The sequence below is a fragment of the Salminus brasiliensis genome, chromosome 14 (assembly GCF_030463535.1).
Source record: "Salminus brasiliensis chromosome 14, fSalBra1.hap2, whole genome shotgun sequence".
Classification (NCBI taxonomy): Eukaryota; Metazoa; Chordata; class Actinopteri; order Characiformes; family Bryconidae; genus Salminus; species Salminus brasiliensis.
In genome coordinates, this window is record NC_132891.1 from 25,368,267 (window position 1) to 25,388,722 (window position 20,456).

The 20,456-nt window shown below is 41.4% G+C and overlaps 2 protein-coding genes across 2 annotated transcripts in view; both read right to left on the reverse strand.

The window, feature by feature from the left end:
* The window catches only part of slc2a4rg (SLC2A4 regulator), a 60,551-nt gene extending 45,967 nt beyond the window's left edge, over positions 1-14,584 (reverse strand). Inside the window, exons 1-2 of the mRNA XM_072696375.1 lie at positions 14,146-14,584; positions 12,514-12,734 (exon numbers count right to left, since the gene is read on the reverse strand). Coding sequence (XP_072552476.1) covers positions 12,514-12,734; positions 14,146-14,400 — 476 coding nt within the window. The 5' untranslated portion in view covers positions 14,401-14,584. The remainder of the gene's footprint in view (positions 1-12,513; positions 12,735-14,145) is intronic.
* Positions 14,585-16,306: 1,722 nt separating this feature from the next.
* The window catches only part of LOC140534830 (uncharacterized), a 77,909-nt gene continuing 73,759 nt past the window's right edge, over positions 16,307-20,456 (reverse strand). The window contains exon 7 of the mRNA XM_072656324.1: positions 16,307-19,685. Within this exon, the coding sequence (XP_072512425.1) occupies positions 19,200-19,685 (486 nt within the window). The 3' untranslated portion in view covers positions 16,307-19,199. The remainder of the gene's footprint in view (positions 19,686-20,456) is intronic.

The window sequence follows — 20,456 nt, forward strand, 5'->3', positions numbered from 1 at the left end:
ATATGGTTATGTGAGCGTGTGTAGCGCAACACTCGGACCAATGTTTGCAACAAAAGTGCAGTGTCAGCACAGACGGAGAATGGTGGAAGGTAAAAGTAGCAAAACCACTCTAACCCGTTCCAAACTTGCCTATGGTCTATAGCCACAACGGTGGGGGGTGGTCAGGGCTGAATCAGCTCAGAACAATGCAAATCAAACCGAACACAAGCTGGGCAGGAGAAAGCAAAACATTCTTACACATTTAACCCTGTGGAGGCAAGAGCTGTGTCTGTCTGCTATACCACTGAAATACAATTACACTGCATATCCCTTTTTTAGCAAGAATGTGGCTAAAATGTAAATTACACCATGCTTTCGTTATTGTGGAGGATTTAACCAGCTAAGCAGTCGATTAAAGAAAATGCAGCTCAGGTGTTTTCTGTGAGTAGTACTGCTATGCTATGAAAATTTGGGGACTGATATCCGATGTTTTTTTTATTACATGTCTGTCGAATGACGACACTGATATATGCATATTTTAGGTATAGAAATTAAGACTTAATGTAATAGCATCTGCTTTTATTTACAGTCTCTACATGAAAGTCTACATTTATTTAAAGAGGGCTGCAGACACAGGTACAATAATAAACTGCAGACAATTTCACGCAGCAGTACAGAAATTCCAATATTTTTAGGCAACTATCTGTAGACACCACTATAATTATGACATTACTGTGCATAGCTAGTGTTTTTATGTTTTAATCTGAACAAAAAAACAACCCCAGCAAACTACCACATTAAACCATTTACTGCAATTATACTAATACAGGGTTGTACAGAACAACAAAATACTGTTCCGGTGCGGTAATAGTTAAACATGTATGACAGTAGTGCAAGGACAGCAGACAGAACATGAGACAGGATGCTTATACAATAAGTACAACAGACATTTACATTTACATTTATGGCATTTAGCAGACGCTCTTATCCAGAGCGACTTACAAGGTAACTCGTATTACAGAGATGGGCCAGTGTAGTGTTAGGAGTCTTGCCCAAGGACTCTTATTGGTGTAGCGCAGCACAGTCACCCAGACCGGGAATCGAACCCTGGTCTCCCACATGGTGTTGTTGTAACACAATGGTAGGTGGTGGTGTTATCTGTTGCGCCACACCAACCACACCAGACAGGTGTGATTTAAGGTGCAAACTATTAGTTACTATACTTATAAGTGAAATGAAATAAATATGTAAATATGTACTCCAGCGATTACAATCTGGCGTTTGAGCGAATGAATGGAAGATTACAGGATGTTCAGGTGTAGTTTGCTGAGGTACACCAGGTTCAGTTTTTGTAAACAGCATCACATAGTCCTGTAAACAAAATGCATAGTGCAAGTAATGAGCCTAGCAGCGAGTGTTTGTGTAGAGAAATATTAGAAAAAGATTATTCAGTCAAAGAGCAGAGTGCTATGAAATTATTGTGATAGGGTTGTCATCTGTCTCAGTCATATGGCTCCTTGACGTTTTGCCCTTTGAAGGCTGTGCCTTATTTCACAGTCTGTTACCAAGACTTATTGAAAGGGATTGTTTAAAAAGCCAGAGAATATGAAAATTGATTTCACTGGGACTGAGTTTATGGCTGTGCGTATTTGTCAGAACGTATGCGTGTGTACTTTCCACAGAGGCACAGAATGAATAGCTGAAGACAGAAGTAGGATCTTGATCCTGTACAAGGGTTCTCATATTGTTGGGATTTAAAGTTGAAGCTGGTGCTATGACCCTGAGCTGGACACACAGGGCAGTGAATTAGGCACAGAGATTAAGAAAAGATGAGATATACAGGAGAACCCACCGGTTTACTTTACAAAAGGCCAAATGCATTAAAGACTACAGATTCCCGTTTCTGACTATTATTAAAAAAGAAGCACGAAGAGAGCACAAAACCAGGAAAACAAGCCAGCAACCTCTTTAGAATACTGCAAGGCCCTTGGGAGGCCTCTGGATGCCTGTTTTTCAGCTGGAAAGACTGGAAATAAAGAGAAAAAGGGGTGGGGCACATAAAGAGAGAAATGCAGCTGTTGCTTTTTTTTCAACAATGCAGCTGATACTGCCATTTATCCATGAAGAAAGATATGGTTCTTCCAACTGTCATGTGGTGGAGGAGATTATGTAAGAGCGCGGGTTTGGATGAAAGCATGAAGCCTCTTCATGGCCAGATGTACAATGTACACAGTCATGCAAAACAATGCCCTTTAGACTCTATACTGTATAGTCGCAGAAAGGCCGTTAAGCAATGCCTGATCAAATCACTCAGTTTAACATGAAACTATGGGTTTCTAAAGAAACCAAGGAAAAACAGCTCCTGTGTGGGTGTGTTTTGATGAAACACTGTCCAATCAGGCCTTCAGACAGCAGCAGCTGTTCCAGTCTCAACATTGCCCACTCATAATATATAGGTTCAGTCCATAAGTAACTGGACAGTGACACGATTTTGATGTTGACAATGAGGTTGTTGAAGGTGGTTAAATTGAAGGTTCTTTTCATTTATTCTGAGGGAAACATACAAGACTCAAAGCCTCAGCAGTTCAGGGGGTCGTAAGTAATTGGGTGATCCAATGTAATGTGAAATAAAATTGCCATGTTTAGTACTTAGTTAGTAAAAATTCCTTGCAATCTATGACTTCCAGAAACACATGACTCATACATGGCATTAGATGCCAGGAATACTCCCTGGTGACACTCTGCCAGGTGTGCCAGTCATGTTCAGTTTCTGTTGGTTTCAGTGTCTTCAGTAACCGAAATGCATTCAGTCAAATAAATTCCACATTTTATCTCTGAAAAAGCTCCATAGATGCTTCAGTAGTATCTTTCCGATCATTGTCCTGCTGCAAGCTGAAATGCCATCTGCTGGGTTCTGAGTCATTTGGTTGGATTGCGTCAATGTTCAATTATTAACCAACTGCACTGTTAGTTTGTTAGTTTACCACCCGCTTTGAGAATGATCTCTTGTTCTATCACATATCTGATGATTATATTAATGCAGAAGAATTACGATGATTATATTAATGCAGAAAAAATGCATTATTTTTCAGTCATGTTGTAAAACACTACACTCTCAAGAATAAAGATGCTTAAAATGGTGAGAGATGCCAAAGAGACCAAAAAAATGCTCTCATAAAGAAACATATTTGTAATAGAGATGTGTGAGTGTGAAGAAACATAAATTGGCAAAGAAGGTTCAGACCTCCAAAAGGGTTTTGAAGCACCTTTAGTTTTAAGAGTGTAGAGGATTCAGCCCATATGTAGCTGGACAGTGACTGGAAGTTAGTCACCCAACACAAACCCCATTAAACAAAGGAAAAGCTCTGTTACACACATGGCAAAGTATTGTCAATGAAGATTCTCATCTGGTGATATCTAAGGGCTGCGAGGGACAATCAAATGTTTAATGGTTTTACTTTAGATTGCTTAAAAGAATTATGGTCATTATTTTTGTCATCTAAAAAAGGTGGAGATTGCTATATGATTTGATCTAAATTTAACATAACAGATGTGAATATCTTTCAAATGAAGCTGACATCCAGCAAAGAGCCAAACAAACAGAAAGTACGTCCAATGACTTAAAACCTTCATTGTACATCGCACCATCCCAGGAACAGAGGGACCAAAGACGTGCAGAACGCTACACACTCCACTAGCTCATAGGACACAATGTGCAAGACAGAACAGTGACATCTTGGTGGTAAATGCTCACAAAGGTGTGAGGCAAAGCCCAACTCGCAGTCCTGACCGCGACACCTTGAAGAAGTGCCCATGAGATCATCATGCCAAATGAGCACATTGTGCAAAGATTATGTAGCTTTCTGTCTCTTTTGTTGACACAATATTGAGCACTGACAATCCTGCAATGGAGGTGGCATATTACCATTCAGATAACAGTTCATACTAATGCCAATGCATTTAAAAAAAAATAAAAATAACTACAAAGCTTGGAAACGGAAACGTTTTTTAAAAAAATTGAGGCATTTTGGTTACAATGGCCACCCTGAAGCACTATGCTAAAAAACACTATCTACTATCTGGCAGGAAGAACACAGCCATCAACATTACTAGCTACTCTTTGTTCTCATGTTAACGTTAGGCTGTAGTACTTACTGTAGTGACTGTAGTGACTTGTAGTGACACTTTTGCAGAACTGGATCAGATTTTGTTTCCTTACTGATATTCCGTCCAGCATTTTCTGCTGCTACAGTATTGATACAGCCTGATACTAAAATCACATAACGAAGCCATGTCTGTGTATGTGGCACTTGCTAGCTACATACTGTCAAGAAAAGATGGCTGAGAAACCCCGGAAAAGGAAAAGATCTGACGAACAAAAGCTAAACAAAAAGTTCATGTCAGGTGTAAACACTGGCGAGGCGGTGAAGAGACCTCTGAATGTTGAAAGGCATGAAAAGGGACAAGGGATTGTAGCAACAGTTTGCTAATGCTAACCTAGCTTAAGCTAATTACTTGCCATGACGTGTTGCTCTCTCTAACCGTATATCATGGTATCTGAATGTATAACATTTGCAAAAGGTTTTATGGACACGAAGATGTTTGCTAGCGGCGTGGGATTATTTGAATTCATGCATAATTCCAAATGTTAAGCTAGGTAGCATTAGTTGGACGAGGCTGTTAGCCGCCATGCTAACACTACGGTACCGATGTATGAACGAGGCCGGTAGCGGAGGTGCTAACGCCGCCATAGCAATGTTAGACGAGGCCTTTACCATAATGGAGGAGACCGGTAGTCAGCATGCAGATAATATTGCGGTAGCAATGGTGCTAACACTATAGTAGTGATGTTGGACGAGGCCAGTAGCCGGCGAGCTAACACTGCGGTAGCGATGTTGGACCAGGCTGGTAGCCGGTGTGTTTTGGTTGCTGTATTTGGACGTTCTGTTTTGGATGTGGTGTTTGTGTTTGCTTGCAATACGCGTACATGAATTTAGATGGGCGGAGCTTTTGAGGCAGCACTGAAGGGAGGGGTGCATTTGTTTTGCTGTCGAGATCAAATATCAACAGTTGTTCTCCAGAATCATGCCCAATGCCTTTAATCCTAAAAATCTCTATGGTTCGATGGCAACAGAGAATTATGAAACTCTTCAGGTAACCACTGACTGCCCAGCGTGCTAAACATACGAATAGACTATGCTTCAGTGAGCCCTTTTAGCGTCAGCTTGGTTTGTGTTTGATAAAAAAAAAGCATGAGGAAAATAATGCATGCAGACATAATCAAGAAAGTTAAGAAAAACAGCTTAGAGCAAGCGAGGCGCTAAAGCCAAAGAAAACACGCTTCTTCGACACAAACAACAAAATACACGCCAGAATACCCATACAAGACTTCGGATCGGTTACACAAAACACACTTGTTTCTTAGCCTTTTTCACTTTTCTTGTTTTCAAGCACATGAAACCACACTGATGTTGATGTCTGAGGCAATTTTTGATACCACCCACCCAGCAGATATTTATTGGATTCGTTTCACTGATAAATCAGTGTGTAGTACAGGCTACAAACAACTGCAAACACTTATACAGCCTCAAGAAACACTCCATAGCACCAAGATCAAGATGTTTTCTCTGCTTCTTGCTTTTTCCTGTCAGGTTACCTGCACGTTACATGCTGCTTTAGTAATATATCCTTAAATACACCATTATTAGGAATCATTACAGCAAATGAGTTGACACTGGTAATAGGATCATTAACTATATTCCACATTTTAGTGATTGTCATTAAATTTACTATTCCTTAAAGTAATTTTTAATGTCTTCGCATTCTGCACAAGCCGCAACCCGTTTGTGGTAATGTTAATTGCAGACCTCTGTAAAGAGACTATTATTCACTCAGTCGTGACCTTTTGGAGAGGGTAGGGCAAATTAAGTTAGCAATCTGCATTCTCTCTCACACTTCACATTAGTTTTTGCATCTTTACGGGGACCATGTCTCCTCTCAATGAATGGAAAACGTGAGCAATCTCCTGCGACAGTAAAAATATTTTAGATGCCAAATGCTGCTTCCCTTTGAAAAAACGAAACTGGCTAAATGTTTCCATCAGGTTACCGGTGATAAGGTAAGAGTTAGGTTTGTTTTTAAGTATGCAGTAACGGAAATCCCCAGAAAGAGAGCAATACAAAAATATGCATATATAAAAGACACTACGATTATACTCAGCTTGTCAGATTCTTTGTTTAGATTGTGAAACGTCTTTGGTACAGCCATTAGACTGTAAACATAAAAAAGCGTCTTCTCAAATACGGGTTATGAAACTTTCAGTTCCTATACTGAGCTTCGAGAATGACTCATCCTGTGCTACATATGAGCTGAGAAAAGTGCACTGTTTGGATTCTGTTTGGATTTGTATGGCCCTTTCAAGAAATGAATCATAATCAAAATAAATAACATGCTAAGATTTGATTCAAATTCAGTGCTGCCTCATTTTCTCCACAATCTGCAAAAAAGATCCTGTTTGTTGGACACATTGATTGTTATCATTGAGACATTTCATTTGGATTTCATATTCTTCTGATGACATGAGCTGTTCCTACAGAATGATTTTCAACCTGAGTCATGAATTTAAACTAGAGATGAGTGCTTAATGTGGACACCCCAAAACATAAAAAATACCCCAAAACACTCAGATAGAGGGTGAGCCATGAGATCCAAAGCAATTACTTCATGTACACGTACAAGTGTAAGTGTACTTTATTCACAGACACGATGGACACCGCAGTCAAAGACTGCAATTGCACAGCACAAACTGTTAAGTTAAACACATCAGAAGAACACTAAGCTAGAGGGCTCGTGAGCTGTATTCTTCATGGTGTAATGGGGGTTGGGGTTTTCACTCTCTGCCAGACGAATGAATTCCAGATTGAGAAAAGGATGCAGGGGGGAAGGGTCTATTGACCCCTAAGCATCACAAAGTATCACAATTCATAAGGAGTGAAAGATGTCTGTCTTGGGAAAGACACTTTGCTGGTGTCTTTCTCCACCATAGTCTCAGGTGGAGCTAAGACACGTCTGGAAAAGGACCCAATATCTTTTAATTTTATATCATTGGGGCGTATCAATGGTATGTGTACATTTAAGGCCCTCAGATTCAAAATGAAGAGTTTTAATTTGTGTATGTTGTAGACTACACATAAAGTCAGTGGCATATAGTTTGCATGTGCTAACTTGTTCTCGAGAACAATGTGATGTTGGTTGAAGTATGTATAAAGGCTTTAAATTTCATTTAGCAGTTTTATTTTAATGTTTCTAGAGTCTGACTCTGCCACCAGCACTTTCAGCTGCACATTGACACTTGTTTCACATTTTATCAGTGTGCAAGTGGGAAGCATAACTGGAGAGGCATCCAACCAACTACATGTTTAATGTATTGACAGCAGCCATAGGTATGCTCATCAGATCAGAATCTGTAAGTGGTATATATTTACACACATTATTAGCATTCTCTAAATCAGGCTTTGTAAATCACATTATACACGCCACCCTTCACCCAATTCACCATTAGAATGAAATGCCCTAAACTGCATATCCATTAAGAACAGACAATATTTTGCTCATTTGAAAGACACAATTCTTCCTATAGTCCTTTCAAAAGTATAACTATTACATTGAGGATGCAGCACTAAAAGCATTGCATGACAGTTCAGAGGTGTACCATGCAGCTTGAGATTCAAATTAGAATTCCCATTGTGCCATGTTACATCCACCTCACCTAATGTGATGGAACTTATCGTAATGCCATTAGGCAGGCCTGACAATCAGAGTATGGTCAAGTGATAGGGTTATGTGCTAAGCATCTCCAATACAATACATTACAAAAATCATTATTGGCCTTAGCTTTCCATATAGTGGAGGTGATGCCGTACAAAAATGGACAGACGTACACCAGGAAAAGGTTCTCTTGATCACTGGGATGTCACCTTCCTGCCAGGTGGTTTCTACACGGTTATGTGGTAGAGATCAGGGAAATTACCCTGCTAGAATGATGTTAACGTCATGCAAAAGGAGAGAGGTTTATTATTTTAGAAGAAAATGAGGGGCAGGGGCATGAACAAAAAAGGATCTCCATGAATAAAGAATTCCACCTCCTGGACTTTCAGTCTTGCACCTTCCTCTATGCCTCTCTGTTTACTTAAGATCAGATAAAAGGACAATAGATTCAGCTGTGAACTGCAGCCTTGTGATCCTCTACCGGTTCTGCTTCCACAGGCATGTCTGAACTTGTCAACAAGGCTAATACAAGCCAAAGTCTTTAGGAACAACAGGATCACCAGTGACCAGTCTCCTGACCACATAGGCAAGCGAGCAATGTCTAGTGCCGAATTCCATGCATTTGTGTGAGGTACTTCATGGTAACTCCATGCAATAAATCAAGTTACTGTAAGGTACCCTAGACATGTTCGGCGGTTGTTTCCAAAATGCTGGCTTGAGTAGCACTCAAGAACAAGCTTACTCTGAATATGTATGTGGACATGATAAGAAATGAGCTAGAATCAAGACTGCTCAACTGAGGTACTAAGGACTTCAACTCCAAGAACTGGCTAAATAGTGCACTATTCAAAATAGCAGATATTGAAATATATAATCACTGTCATGCAAGAACCTCCTATCTCCAAAACGGCAATTTTACTTTCAACAGAAGTCAATGTGCAATACCATTTTGGGCCATTACTACTGGTCCATTATTTGTAAAAGGACAACTTCCAGATTTCTACAAGATAACTAGGAGATGGCACTTGAGAGATGTATGCAAAAATGCTGGGTAGGACAAGTGAGACTGGAATTATAAAAGACAAGTGAACGACGTGAGAGTTTTTGGCTGCTCTCATCTCAATGTTTGACTGTGAGAATGTAGGAAAGGGGTAAGTGAGTTTGCTTACCTTTCTGGATGCTTTGCATGAATTTTCATGCAATTTTTTAAGTCATCAGGATTGACTTAAACATTCCTTTATATAATATAGCAAATTAACACATAGATATAAATGTACTAAACTGCCATTTGTCATTTATTAATTTGCACATTTAGTGCAGTCTCACATCACCAAATTAAAGTGAAAGGATCGGTTCCATGGATCGGCCTAATTATCCGATACCCGATCCAGCTAATTGTTTTAATATCGGGACCGATACCCAATCCTAATATCGGATCGGTGCATCTCTACTTAGGATGTCTTCTACAGTCAAGTCAAGTTACAGTATATAAAAGCTACAGGTATCAGCATACATTTTTGGATCGCAGTAGTGTCCAAAAGCTTCGGGCATGTTATGATATCGGAAGATAAGTCAAAGGTTAACATGAAATGTTTCAGAAATTCAGTATTACATAGTACTTCAATCAGTCATCAGTCTGTACCATAGTTATTATGATAGTTTCACACTGGAATTTGATGAAAAGCATTTTAATGGTATGATGTGAAACACTTACATTCACGTATCAGACACTCCTTTTACACAACTATAAGCCATTTTGCTAAAATGATCACATATGAACATATCGAATAAAGATGAATTAAAATGATTAATTACTGTCAAAACCCACATCCGAAAGGTTGTTTCAGGCTTCAGTCGGTCTGAACTTGCTATTTCAGCCGACTTGGTTAATAAGTAATCTGTCCTCCAGTGCGCAACCACACACATCCACAAACACAGCACACCCCCCCCCAACCGGCTGCCCCTTGTCGGTACTGATCTCCTTAAGAATCGTCAAAACCAATGGTTGTGATAGCAAATAGATAAAGCCGTAATGTTTTAGAAATGGCTGGAGCTATTTTTCTTCTCTGGTGCCCTAAACAGTGTTACATCATCTGAAGAAGCCATTTATTTATTCAGAGATGCATCTGTCAAAGTGATGAAGGCTTCTGCTGCAGACCTTGAGTTACTACTTCGATTAAATACAAAAAGAAAGCAAAAAACAGAGCAAAGAGGCAAGAATGACACAGCTTCATCTGATCAAAAAATACAGTAGGCTGAAGATGCGTCACAAAAGCTACTTCTGCCCCGCCTCCTTCCTCCCACACAGAAAGAGACACACACACACACACACACACACACACATAAAACAAGGCCTCATACAGACACTCCATTTTACAGATACACCAGCTTACATTAGATTACACATTGAACAAGCCCGGTAACAGCATGTAATACACAAATTTTAACAAAGCAAAATAGAAAGACTGTAACAACAACACACAAAAATGATTTGAGAAGAGCCATTAAGGTAAACAAGACGTCACCATGCCAGTCAAAGATGCAAGCACCAAAAAGAATTATAATAATTACACAGTAACACAGACCTCTCTATCTGTATATGTAACATTGAATTAAGCTGCTGTAAGCACTTTAAAGAACCTAACACTCAGTGTCTGAACACTTTTCTGTCCTTGTTGCATTCAATCAATCAAACATAGCAGCACTATGTTGCCCGTTGTACCTTGTCCATGACGGGGGAGGGGGGCTACTTATGGCAATGGTGTAAAAGTCAATTACACTCTAGGTGGAGCCTATTTATTTAATTGACTTAATTAATGAGGTTTATAATTACAGCATTTTGGCTGAAACTCTTATCAAGAGCAACTTACATGTGAATCATGTAACACAGGTAGATGAATGTAGTGTAAATAGTCACTTTTACTGATTTAGAGAGGAATGTTCGCCCAGCTGGGGAATCAAACCCTTGTCTGCCACGGAGAATGCGGTGCATGCCACTACATTACACCAACTGTTAAAACAGCATGGTGCTGCTTTAACTGCACCATGACGTTACAATCTGTGTTTGGGATAAAGGCAAATTCATGTTCTGTGGTGCATTTAACACATTTACAGCCATTTTATCTACAAACAAATAGAACTGTTCATCAGGTGTTAGTTTGAGTTAGCCACTTTGCATGTATCTCTCCACCACAGATGTATTTTAAAAATCTTTTAGGTCAAAACCTTCTCAAAACACCCTAATGTGAGACTTTATGTGACTTTTGGAGGCATTAAACAGCAGTAAACTATTCTCCAGAACAGTGTATTTCAAATCAAACAGGATTCTCACTCTTTTTAAGAAATAATTTCCAGGACTTTTCCAGAATAATTTTCCCAACGTTAACAGCCCAGTGTGTTGTTGTCTGAAACAGCATTAACAAGCTATTATGCTGCTGTCTAAATTATTTCTTTATGAAAATGATTTGCTGGCATGGGCAGATGGAGACAAAATGATCGCACAAGCACAGGTTTGCCAGTCAGAGCAGTTGGATGGAAAGCATGTCTGGTCAAGTCCAACATCATAACACTAGCTAAACTGCATCTCACCTCATCGAGTCTTCAAAAGCTTGGCATAGAATCAATAAGTGTAGGTGCAGCTAAAGGTAATAATGACACATGTAGGATATGTCCTGCAGGCTTGGAGAGCAACCAATTACAGTATAACTGAGATTAACTACCCTTAAACCAACCAGACGCTACTCTGATACACTATATAATACTGTCTATGTGACTCATTCACTACTCTATAAATGATATGACTCACAACTTATAGTATCCCAGACAGTACTGCACAACATAAACTGTGTCCTATAAATTAAACAGAGGTAAATGTTTATAGATCAGCTTGTTCTGATTTACAGTGTCTACCAACAGTGTTTATTTAATTTAATTTGTTTATTTATTTTCTAAGTTTATATAATGTAAGCAATGTAAAAGATTATGCAAAAAATGTTTACCACATGATACATGAAGGTTTCCCTGAAGGTAATATAGTTATCATATAATTACCAACTGGGCTAGGCTCTAATGTTAACGTTAACATATAGTGATAAATTAATTCTGTACGACAGGTAACTTCTAGTGGTTCTACTGGCACATTAGTATGCTTCTACTAAACTCTCTACCTGAGAGCAGATGTAAATGTACATTACAATTTATTCAAGTGGAGTTTTGAGAATGTGTGTAGTCAGTAAGTTGTTCATGTTATGTTTGTTGTTATCAGTAAGCACAACCTTTTCTAATGCATACACGTTTAACTACAGACTGCACATTTCTTGTCAGATTTTGATTTCTGATTTTTTTTTAAGTCTGGCTTGCCGATTACACAATGTCCAAGAAGTATTGCCTATTTTGTGTCTTATATTATGTATCTTGGGCTTGACTAAAATATCAAGTTTCTAAAACCTCTATCATCGACTACATTTGGTCATCTGGTGCTATGAATTCCATGATTTTCCTGATAAATGCTGCTGTTGTGCGAGGTGAAGTGGTGTGGCGCAAAAGTGTAAATTTGACCGGCACAGAACTGGATATTTGAGACTGATTGGTTGGTCACTGGTTCATTTATTCCAGAAACTGTATTCAAAATGTAGCTGTACCACTACATCCACACAATCATACTACACTATTGAGTACATACCAGTCAGTTCATACTATCATTCATTAGTCCACTGCATGGAATAGCTCATTTGGAACAACAATTTACAACAGGTGATCAGAACTTACCTGTTGCGTGGGACGGGGATATGAGAGGATGAATTGAGGTCCTCGATGGAAGGGTCTGTAACGCGCAATGGCTCCTGGGGCCTCCTCACTGGAGTCATGGCCTCCACATGCATGTGGTCCTCTGGCCTTTGTCCATTTAACACCAGGAGGTGAGTAGGGCTGCCTCGTTTCAGGACTCCAGGGCCCATCTCTCTCTCATCCCCCTCACCTGAACAGCCCATCTAAAAGGGGGAAAAAAGGTACAACATCAGTCATCACAGTTTACTATGCTGTTGTACACACTCCCACGAATGCAATTTACAAATCAATAATCCTCAGACTAATAGCTTTAGCCTGAAAATGGCGTAAGCAAAAGTGATTGCTGGTTGAGAAAGAGCAGTAAGGAGTCTACTGAGACTGTGCTGCCAATAGGAGGAGACGATCCGGGACTAGAGTTCAACTCTGAGACTGGCTCACCAACATTCTGACAAGGAGGCGTGGGCCAGCTCAGCCCTTACCACCGGGCCCAGGGTCAGATCTATTTCAATCTCTCAAGATTTGTTAACAGAACTATTTAAGGTACGGACTGCTAGTTCAGGAACTGCACTTTTTTAATAGGCTGGCCGAATCTACAGCGTCTGAAAAAAATGCTCTTGTAAAGGCCTCAGTGGACAGACACACCCCCCTACCGATATCTGGCACATTGTCACATATGTCATGGAAAACACTTTAGCTAGCTGTATTGATCTCCAAAACGTCAACAGGAGGAGAAAACACCCTTCTTAACTTTTCTTAACATATTTCAAATATAGATTTTATGGACCATTCATCATGATTTTTTTTTCTCATTTTGTCAAAGGGAAAATAAAATAATAATTTAATAATAAATTAAACCAACCAGAATGAACCAGTGAACCAGCTGAGCTTTCTGTGAGTCTTACATTAATCTGGATTCACCGTAGAAAAAAGTTGCAGTGTGAGGGGGCGTGACGCCCACAGCAGAGAAGCGCTGGAGCCGCACATTACGAAACAGCGGCTTGACTTTGGCAAACTTTAATAAGCAAGACGGCTCTTAAAAGCTTAGACAAGCTCTTATAGCGCAATGTGGCTTCACTAGCCCACAATTTTAGATTAGCCTGAAACTATTAGTCTGTTCTTCCTGCGCAGGCAGACTCCCTCACTCCCTCACTCACTCCCTCACTCGCTCTCTCCGTGGCCGGCGCAGCTCTGTGGGGGAGGGGAGTCAGTTAGCTACATGCAGAATGGTCCGGCCCTCTTTTCCCCTTAAACTTTCAGCATGCATAAGTCGCCATCTTAACATAAAAGCATATCACTCGCAAATGTGCTTCCCGTTTCCCAAAAGAGTAAGAAACAGCTATCGTTGACCTCTGTGTAGAAATATTAGCGGTTTACTTTTCCTGCGTTTCACGAGTTCAACACGTAGCTGGCTGTTGCCAACCGTCGAACGTCCTCGACACGAGCCTGCTGCTACTGCACACACACACACACGCACACACACACACACACACACACCACGCATTGACAAACAGCATATAACAGGCCTAAAGGTTTTCCAATGACTAAGGAAAAGCAAACCAGTCCACACATCTGAAACGTTGGTCCTGTTCGTCTAATGAACTTAGCGCTACTTACTCCTTTCTTCTTGGTGTAGTGTTTCTCTCTTCCTGAGGCGAAATGGTTTCCATTGAGAGAGTTTTCTTTGCTGGGGTCTTGCAGGGAGCCTTTATCCAACAGTTTGGTGTTAAAACCATTCAGCATTATGACTCCCTTCTTCCTCGCCGATAAAATCCCGTAGTCCATGGCCGCGACCCCGTCGCCGTTCCCTGCATGGGCGCAGCTCGTTCTCACGCCGGCCGGAGACTTGTCGAGCAGGCGCTTGGAAGTCATTTTCAAACGGGACGAGCGGCGCTAAAGCAAGAAGACGAGCTCTCGGTGGGTTTCAGAGCAGGTTGGGGAAAGATACATTTAATATGACTATCTTGACCACAAAGCTGCGTTGTTCAGTGAAATCCCTCTATCTCTCCAAACCCCCCAAAAAGCCGCCGGTAAGGGAATAAATGATTGTTTTGCTTTTCTCTCCCCGAGACCAACACCACGCCCACTCTCCGCCGCGCGTGCAGCCGGGCGAGCTCAGCCTCCCGCCCCCCATTGATTCCGATTGGCTGTCGGCAGATATAAACATTCTGTTTTGGCACGCGGCCACCGAAATCCGCCCGCTGATTGGCCGGTTTGGAAAATGTCAGGCTCTTTTTTCACTGACTTGTGGAGGTGTGTCTCTGCCATTTGCCGGCCGGTGCGGACTGGAGGAAGGAAAACAAGCCTCGACGAAAATTCACACTCAGCGCAGCAGCTTCCAAATGCCTCTAAAAGTCTCATTCTAGTGCAGCATGTTTGCACAACAAGCAGTAAACAGTCAACCAGTGATTCGTTTAGATGTTCGTAAGGCTTTAAAACATGTCCTGAATGTGAAAATGTGAAAGATTATACTCGAATAAAACCACGTTAAGCAGGAGCACCATAGAAAACACTAACCCAGACGGCATACAGCTAGCTAACTGGCTCGGTTATGGCAATACGGTAAAAATTATTAAAACGTGGATTCTTGCTCTGATAACTTACTATTAGACGTTTGCTTAAATATTATTGGAGACAGTTTACTAACTTTTTAAGTGAATGGCAAATTCAATGGCAAATGTGGGTCAAAACTGCACCAGCTGTACTCGCCACGTTTAAGGTTTCTTTGTGGCATTTGAATTCTCGGCCATTTGTGGCCCACATGCAGCCCGATATGTGAAATGTGTGAACAGCATTTCTATTTAGGTCCAAAACTGGACCAACTGTTGCCAGCTGTGGCTGTGTTCTGGCACCCAAACTGGTGCGAACTCAGCGCTGCAGTTTCAGGGCGGTGTGGGTGCTGGATGAAAGTGTAAGTGTGGGCCAGAACCGGGCCTTGACTCATAAGCTATCTGAGGAGTAAGCTGTATATATCATAGAACTAGGCTACTTCACATATGCCTTATCTGTGTAATGCAACCAAGCTACTTAATATCCTGTAATGGCTCATGCATTAAGCTAGGCCTAAGTGTAAGTCTAGGCCAGAACCGGGCCTTGACTCATGTGCTATCTGAGAAGTAAGCTGTATATATCATAGAACTAGGCTACTTCACATATGACTTATCTGTGTAATGTAACTGAGCTACATCGTAGCCTATAATGGCTTAGGCATTAAGCTAGGCCTAAGTGAAAGGGTGGGCCAGAACCGGGCCTTGACTTATGTGCTATCTGAGGAGTAAGCTGTATATATCATAGAACTAGGCTACTTCACACATGCCTTGTCTGTGTAATGCAACCAAGCTACTTAATATCCTGTAATGGCTTAGGCATTAAGCTAGGCCTAAGTGAAAGTCTGGGCCAGGACTGGGCCTTGACTCATGTGCTATCTGAGAAGTAAGCTGTATATATCATAGAACTAGGCTACTTCACATATGCATTGTCTGTGTAATGTAACTGAGCTACATCGTAGCCTATAATGGCTTAGGCATTAAGCTAGGCCTAAGTGAAAGGGTGGGCCAGAACTGGGCCTTGACTCATGTGCTATCTGAGGACTAAGCTGTATATATCATAGAACTAGGCTACTTCACATATGCCTTGTCTGTGTAATGCAACCAAGCTACATTATAGCCTGTAATGGCTCACACATTAAACTAGGCCCTTTTGTCTTCGTAAAAATGGTTCATTTACAGTGTTTATTGCTCCTTCATTTCCTAAATATGCACAACAGTGAACATGTAAATTGCTTTAAGGTGCAACTTTATTACAAAAGTAAAAATTCAACCATTTTAATGAATTATTTTGATAGAAAACATTACAATCTGTTTCACATAATTAAATTACTAAGCATATGTTGTTGTTTTTTTTTTACACACCAAACCCTGTGTTACATTTGAACAGACAAAACCTACACTCAGTTACAGTAAGTTAAGCCTAGACATATGCATGGGAAGCAGAGAATACCTGACCAAAAAAAAAAAACTTTAGCACTTACACATGATTGAATTTCACAACCGAGAGCCTATACAAACAAAATATAAACCTCTGATAAGCTCATAAAACATTAATGCCATAGCTTTTATTGATCTTTTTTTCTTTTGTATCAGTAACGTATATACATGCAACCTGGTCTATTGTCCATGTCCTACTGTGCCCTGTTGTATTAACCTGTTAGTAGGTACTGCACTGTAAAATATCATAGCTCCTGTTGTGCGAGTCGTGGGATGTATTATGAAGACACCCTTTTTGAGGGTATAAGTTTAAGGCCCGCACTGTCTGTCTTTTCATGTCCACAAATACTGTTTAACACAACAACTCGAGTAAGCCTGTACAAATGACACCCTGGCAGAGCTCATTCCGACCTTTTCGTCGAAACCAAAGTTTGGCATGACCATAGCGTCCCTCTTAGGCTGCTCTTGCTCTGTGTGTGCTTTTCAACTTCAAAAGGCCTGATCTGCTCCACAGCACAAAGCAAGCCCTGTGCTTTTGCTGTACAGCTTCAAGAGTGGGAGGAACCCAAGTAGAGCCAAAGCTAAGGGGAGCACATTTCCTCCCTCAATCTGGCAACCGCTGAGTCTCAAGGACACAGATTAATAATGCTGGGAAGGGTTCGGGCTTGCTTTGGGAGTGTGCAGCCGTGCAACTTTGAACGACTCCTGGTGATATGCATTGTGTAATCCGTGAGACAACCCGTTACCGTGTCTCCTCCCTCCCTGCTTGTTTCTTTTTTTTTTTCTTTTTTTTTTTTTTTTTTTACCTTAAATACATACCGATATTCGCAGAGTGCGGAAAGGGCCAATTCTGAGCCCAGTTTTCTTTTTAAATAAGTAATTAATAATTCTTCTAATTAAGAACAAATACCAAGCGAGGGGGAGGGACTGCACTATTACTTGTGTTAAAATGCATGCACTTGCAAGCAAGAACAGTGTAACAACCACCTAAAGAATATTGAAACACATGTGCATGGCAGTGATGTTAGCATCCTTAACAATAAAGCTACATGTGAAAACAAACCAAGGATATACTTTTCATTTTTAAGAAAATAGAGTGCAATAAAAATCTTATCTTTATTCTTGATTTACAGTATATGTGGCATAACAAATATTTCACATAACCCAACATATTTAAACTGAAATCTCCCCAGGTTGGAGAAGAGATGGACCTTGGTTTTCCCTATACACATAATCTTTTCTCTATCCCTGAGCTGATATTATGGTCTTTTCTTACACTCAATCCCCAGCCTTAATCACTTCATTACTCCAGTTTATGGTAAGACCCACACTGGCCCAACCAAGGCCCACCATGGAGTTTGTTTAGCTGGTTGGGGGGGGGGTAGGGTCAAATAGGTTGGGTCAATCTTTCTCCCTCTTTTTTTATGCTCAATAGTGCCATTACTCCAAAAAATCCTAAATCCCGTCTCCCGTGGGACATGTGGGAATAACCATTGTTTACAGTAGAGTCAAGCCATGCAGATGGACCGGAGCTGGGGGCTTCCTTCCAAAAGACGCTCTCTAACAACTTTAAGCCCCAGGCTTTGTTTTCCTTCGCCTCTGCCGCCGCTAAATGCCGCTGATAGGCCAGCCAGGCGGAGGCCCAGGGAGCCAGAGGAGCTGGCCTAGTCCTGCGACCTGTGGAGAAAGTGTGCAGACCCTGCCAGATACAGAGCCTTTACTGGCCTCAGCGTCGCACAAACCATTCAGACCACAGAGGTCAAGCGTACTCATACTGCAGGCCTCATAAAACCCAAATGGTAACAACACCCCTAAGAAATGACACACTAACTGCCTGCACTGAGGCCTGTTAACGGATTGCTCCCCCCTTTTTCATTTATTTTCTCTCTTTTCTTGGAAAGTCAAAGTTAGTCGGAGACGGTTGTCCAGGCTATGACACAAAAAGCAGCCAGACTCTTTCACTCTGTGGGAAAAGGCATGCCATGTCTTCAAACTCTGTTGCTCGAGCCATTTTGCCTGCCAAAGAATGGGTGGAGGAGGCATGCCATCTCGTTAAAAAAAAAAAAAGAAAAATAACTGGAGAGTTATGTCCTTTTACGGATTTTAAGTTTGCCTACAGTGATGAAAACACCAAGAGGAATGTACATACCTATCTACACCACCTAACAAGCGCACATGTAACCAAATACCTAAATAACCTTCATCATGGACAGTGTGAGCTGGACAAAAATAAGAGAAGGAGATAGAAGATTGATCTCGAGGATTTTGAGGATCACCACAGCTTTTGAAGTCACCCTGCATTACGAAGGAATGATTTTTTTTTACAGTCAGTGTGGAAATACCCTGGTGTAAACCCAACCCCTTTATTAGGGGTCATGACATAGTAAATTCTTCGCCGGATAGAGGCGGAAAACATTAAATTTATTCTGGATAAATATGTGTGTATGAATGTGTGTGTATCAACGGCATCTTTTGGGTCTCAGACACACCCATGCTTATATTGCAGGTGTATGTGCTATATGCATTTGCAACTCTCTGCTGAGCAAATGGGGCATGTATGTGTGTGTGTTTATCTTCTTATGTGGATCTGCTTCTCATATTCAAGTTTCAGTCTTTATTTTGCCGGGTTGTGTTGGGGGTGGGGGGTGGGGGTTGTTTCGGTTTATTTTAGCACAGTTCACACCTCTACAGCCCTGTGACGTACATCTCCATGCCGTCGTTGAAGGTGAAAATGGTGGTGGTACTCATGGCGTTTGCTCCTTGCTTTGCGTCCCCGATGGCCTCGTAGAAGTTCTCGCAGGTTAGGGCCCTTCCTGGCCCCTGAGGCTGACCAGAGGGCTTCTTCTTGGGCTTGAGCGTATTGCTCGCCACCCTATCTCTCTTGCGGTGGGAGTCGATAGTGGCGTAGGCCGGGTCTGAGTCAATGGCTTTTGGCCACGTCTTCTCGCCTACTGCCTCATAGCAGTGCTCGTTCTGGGGGCACGTTCTGCCCCGTGCCTCCTCCCCGGGTGCGCCCCCTTGTGGCCAGGCCTGAGGAGCCCCCGAGCCTTCATCTGCCCCCAGGGATGGCGCCGAGCCTGTTTGCCCACTGGTCTGCTGGTTTAAGCCCTGCTGCTGCTGCTGCTGTTTCTTCTTGAGGGTTTTACACACGGTGGAGTACATCTCAGAGATCTGGGGAAAGAAAAACCACAGTCTGAGAAACACAGTAGTTCCCTGCCAGAAACCATGCTGTCAAAATGGATTTCGTAATAAAACCGTCCCAAGGAGCAAGGCACTCGTGTTACAGTTGGAGTCGTGAAGGGAGGAAATAAAAGCTGCCAGTTAAACACACGCTAATTTTATATTCCTCCATACTTGGAAGGAGATGTTTAGAATCATTATCCGAAAGGAAGTGGATGTCTTTTTCTAATGAAAGTGAATGTATGGGTAGGTGAATTCTTTTAAGAAAAAATCTAATAAGAATACAAACAGGTAAGAAAACAAAGCAGAGGGTAAAAAGACCAAAGAAATGCTAAGCTAATGCCAGTAAGTAGCATATGTAGCATATAGATGATATGATGCTTACTAGCATCTACTCTTATTGGTCTAACTAGCTGTGTTACATAGGCTTCATTCACTTATCCATTTCATTCACTGTTAGCCTTTTGGGTTAAGCATGCCTTTAGCCATGACATTCAGTCTAAACATGTCTCAACATATACTGTGGTTTGTGTGTGTGAGAGAGAGAGAGTGTGGTTTGAGCTTGCAAAGGTGTGGATGGCAACCAAATTTGCTTGCACACAGCAGAAATATGACCCACTTTGACCCGGGCTGACAGAGCCAGTGTAAACGCTCTTATCTCTGAAGTCTGGATGGAGTTAGCGGCAGAGTTACCTAACCACCAGATAATCCTGTTAAACTTTTACCACTAGAGCCCACAGAGACAACACGCATCTCGCAGGG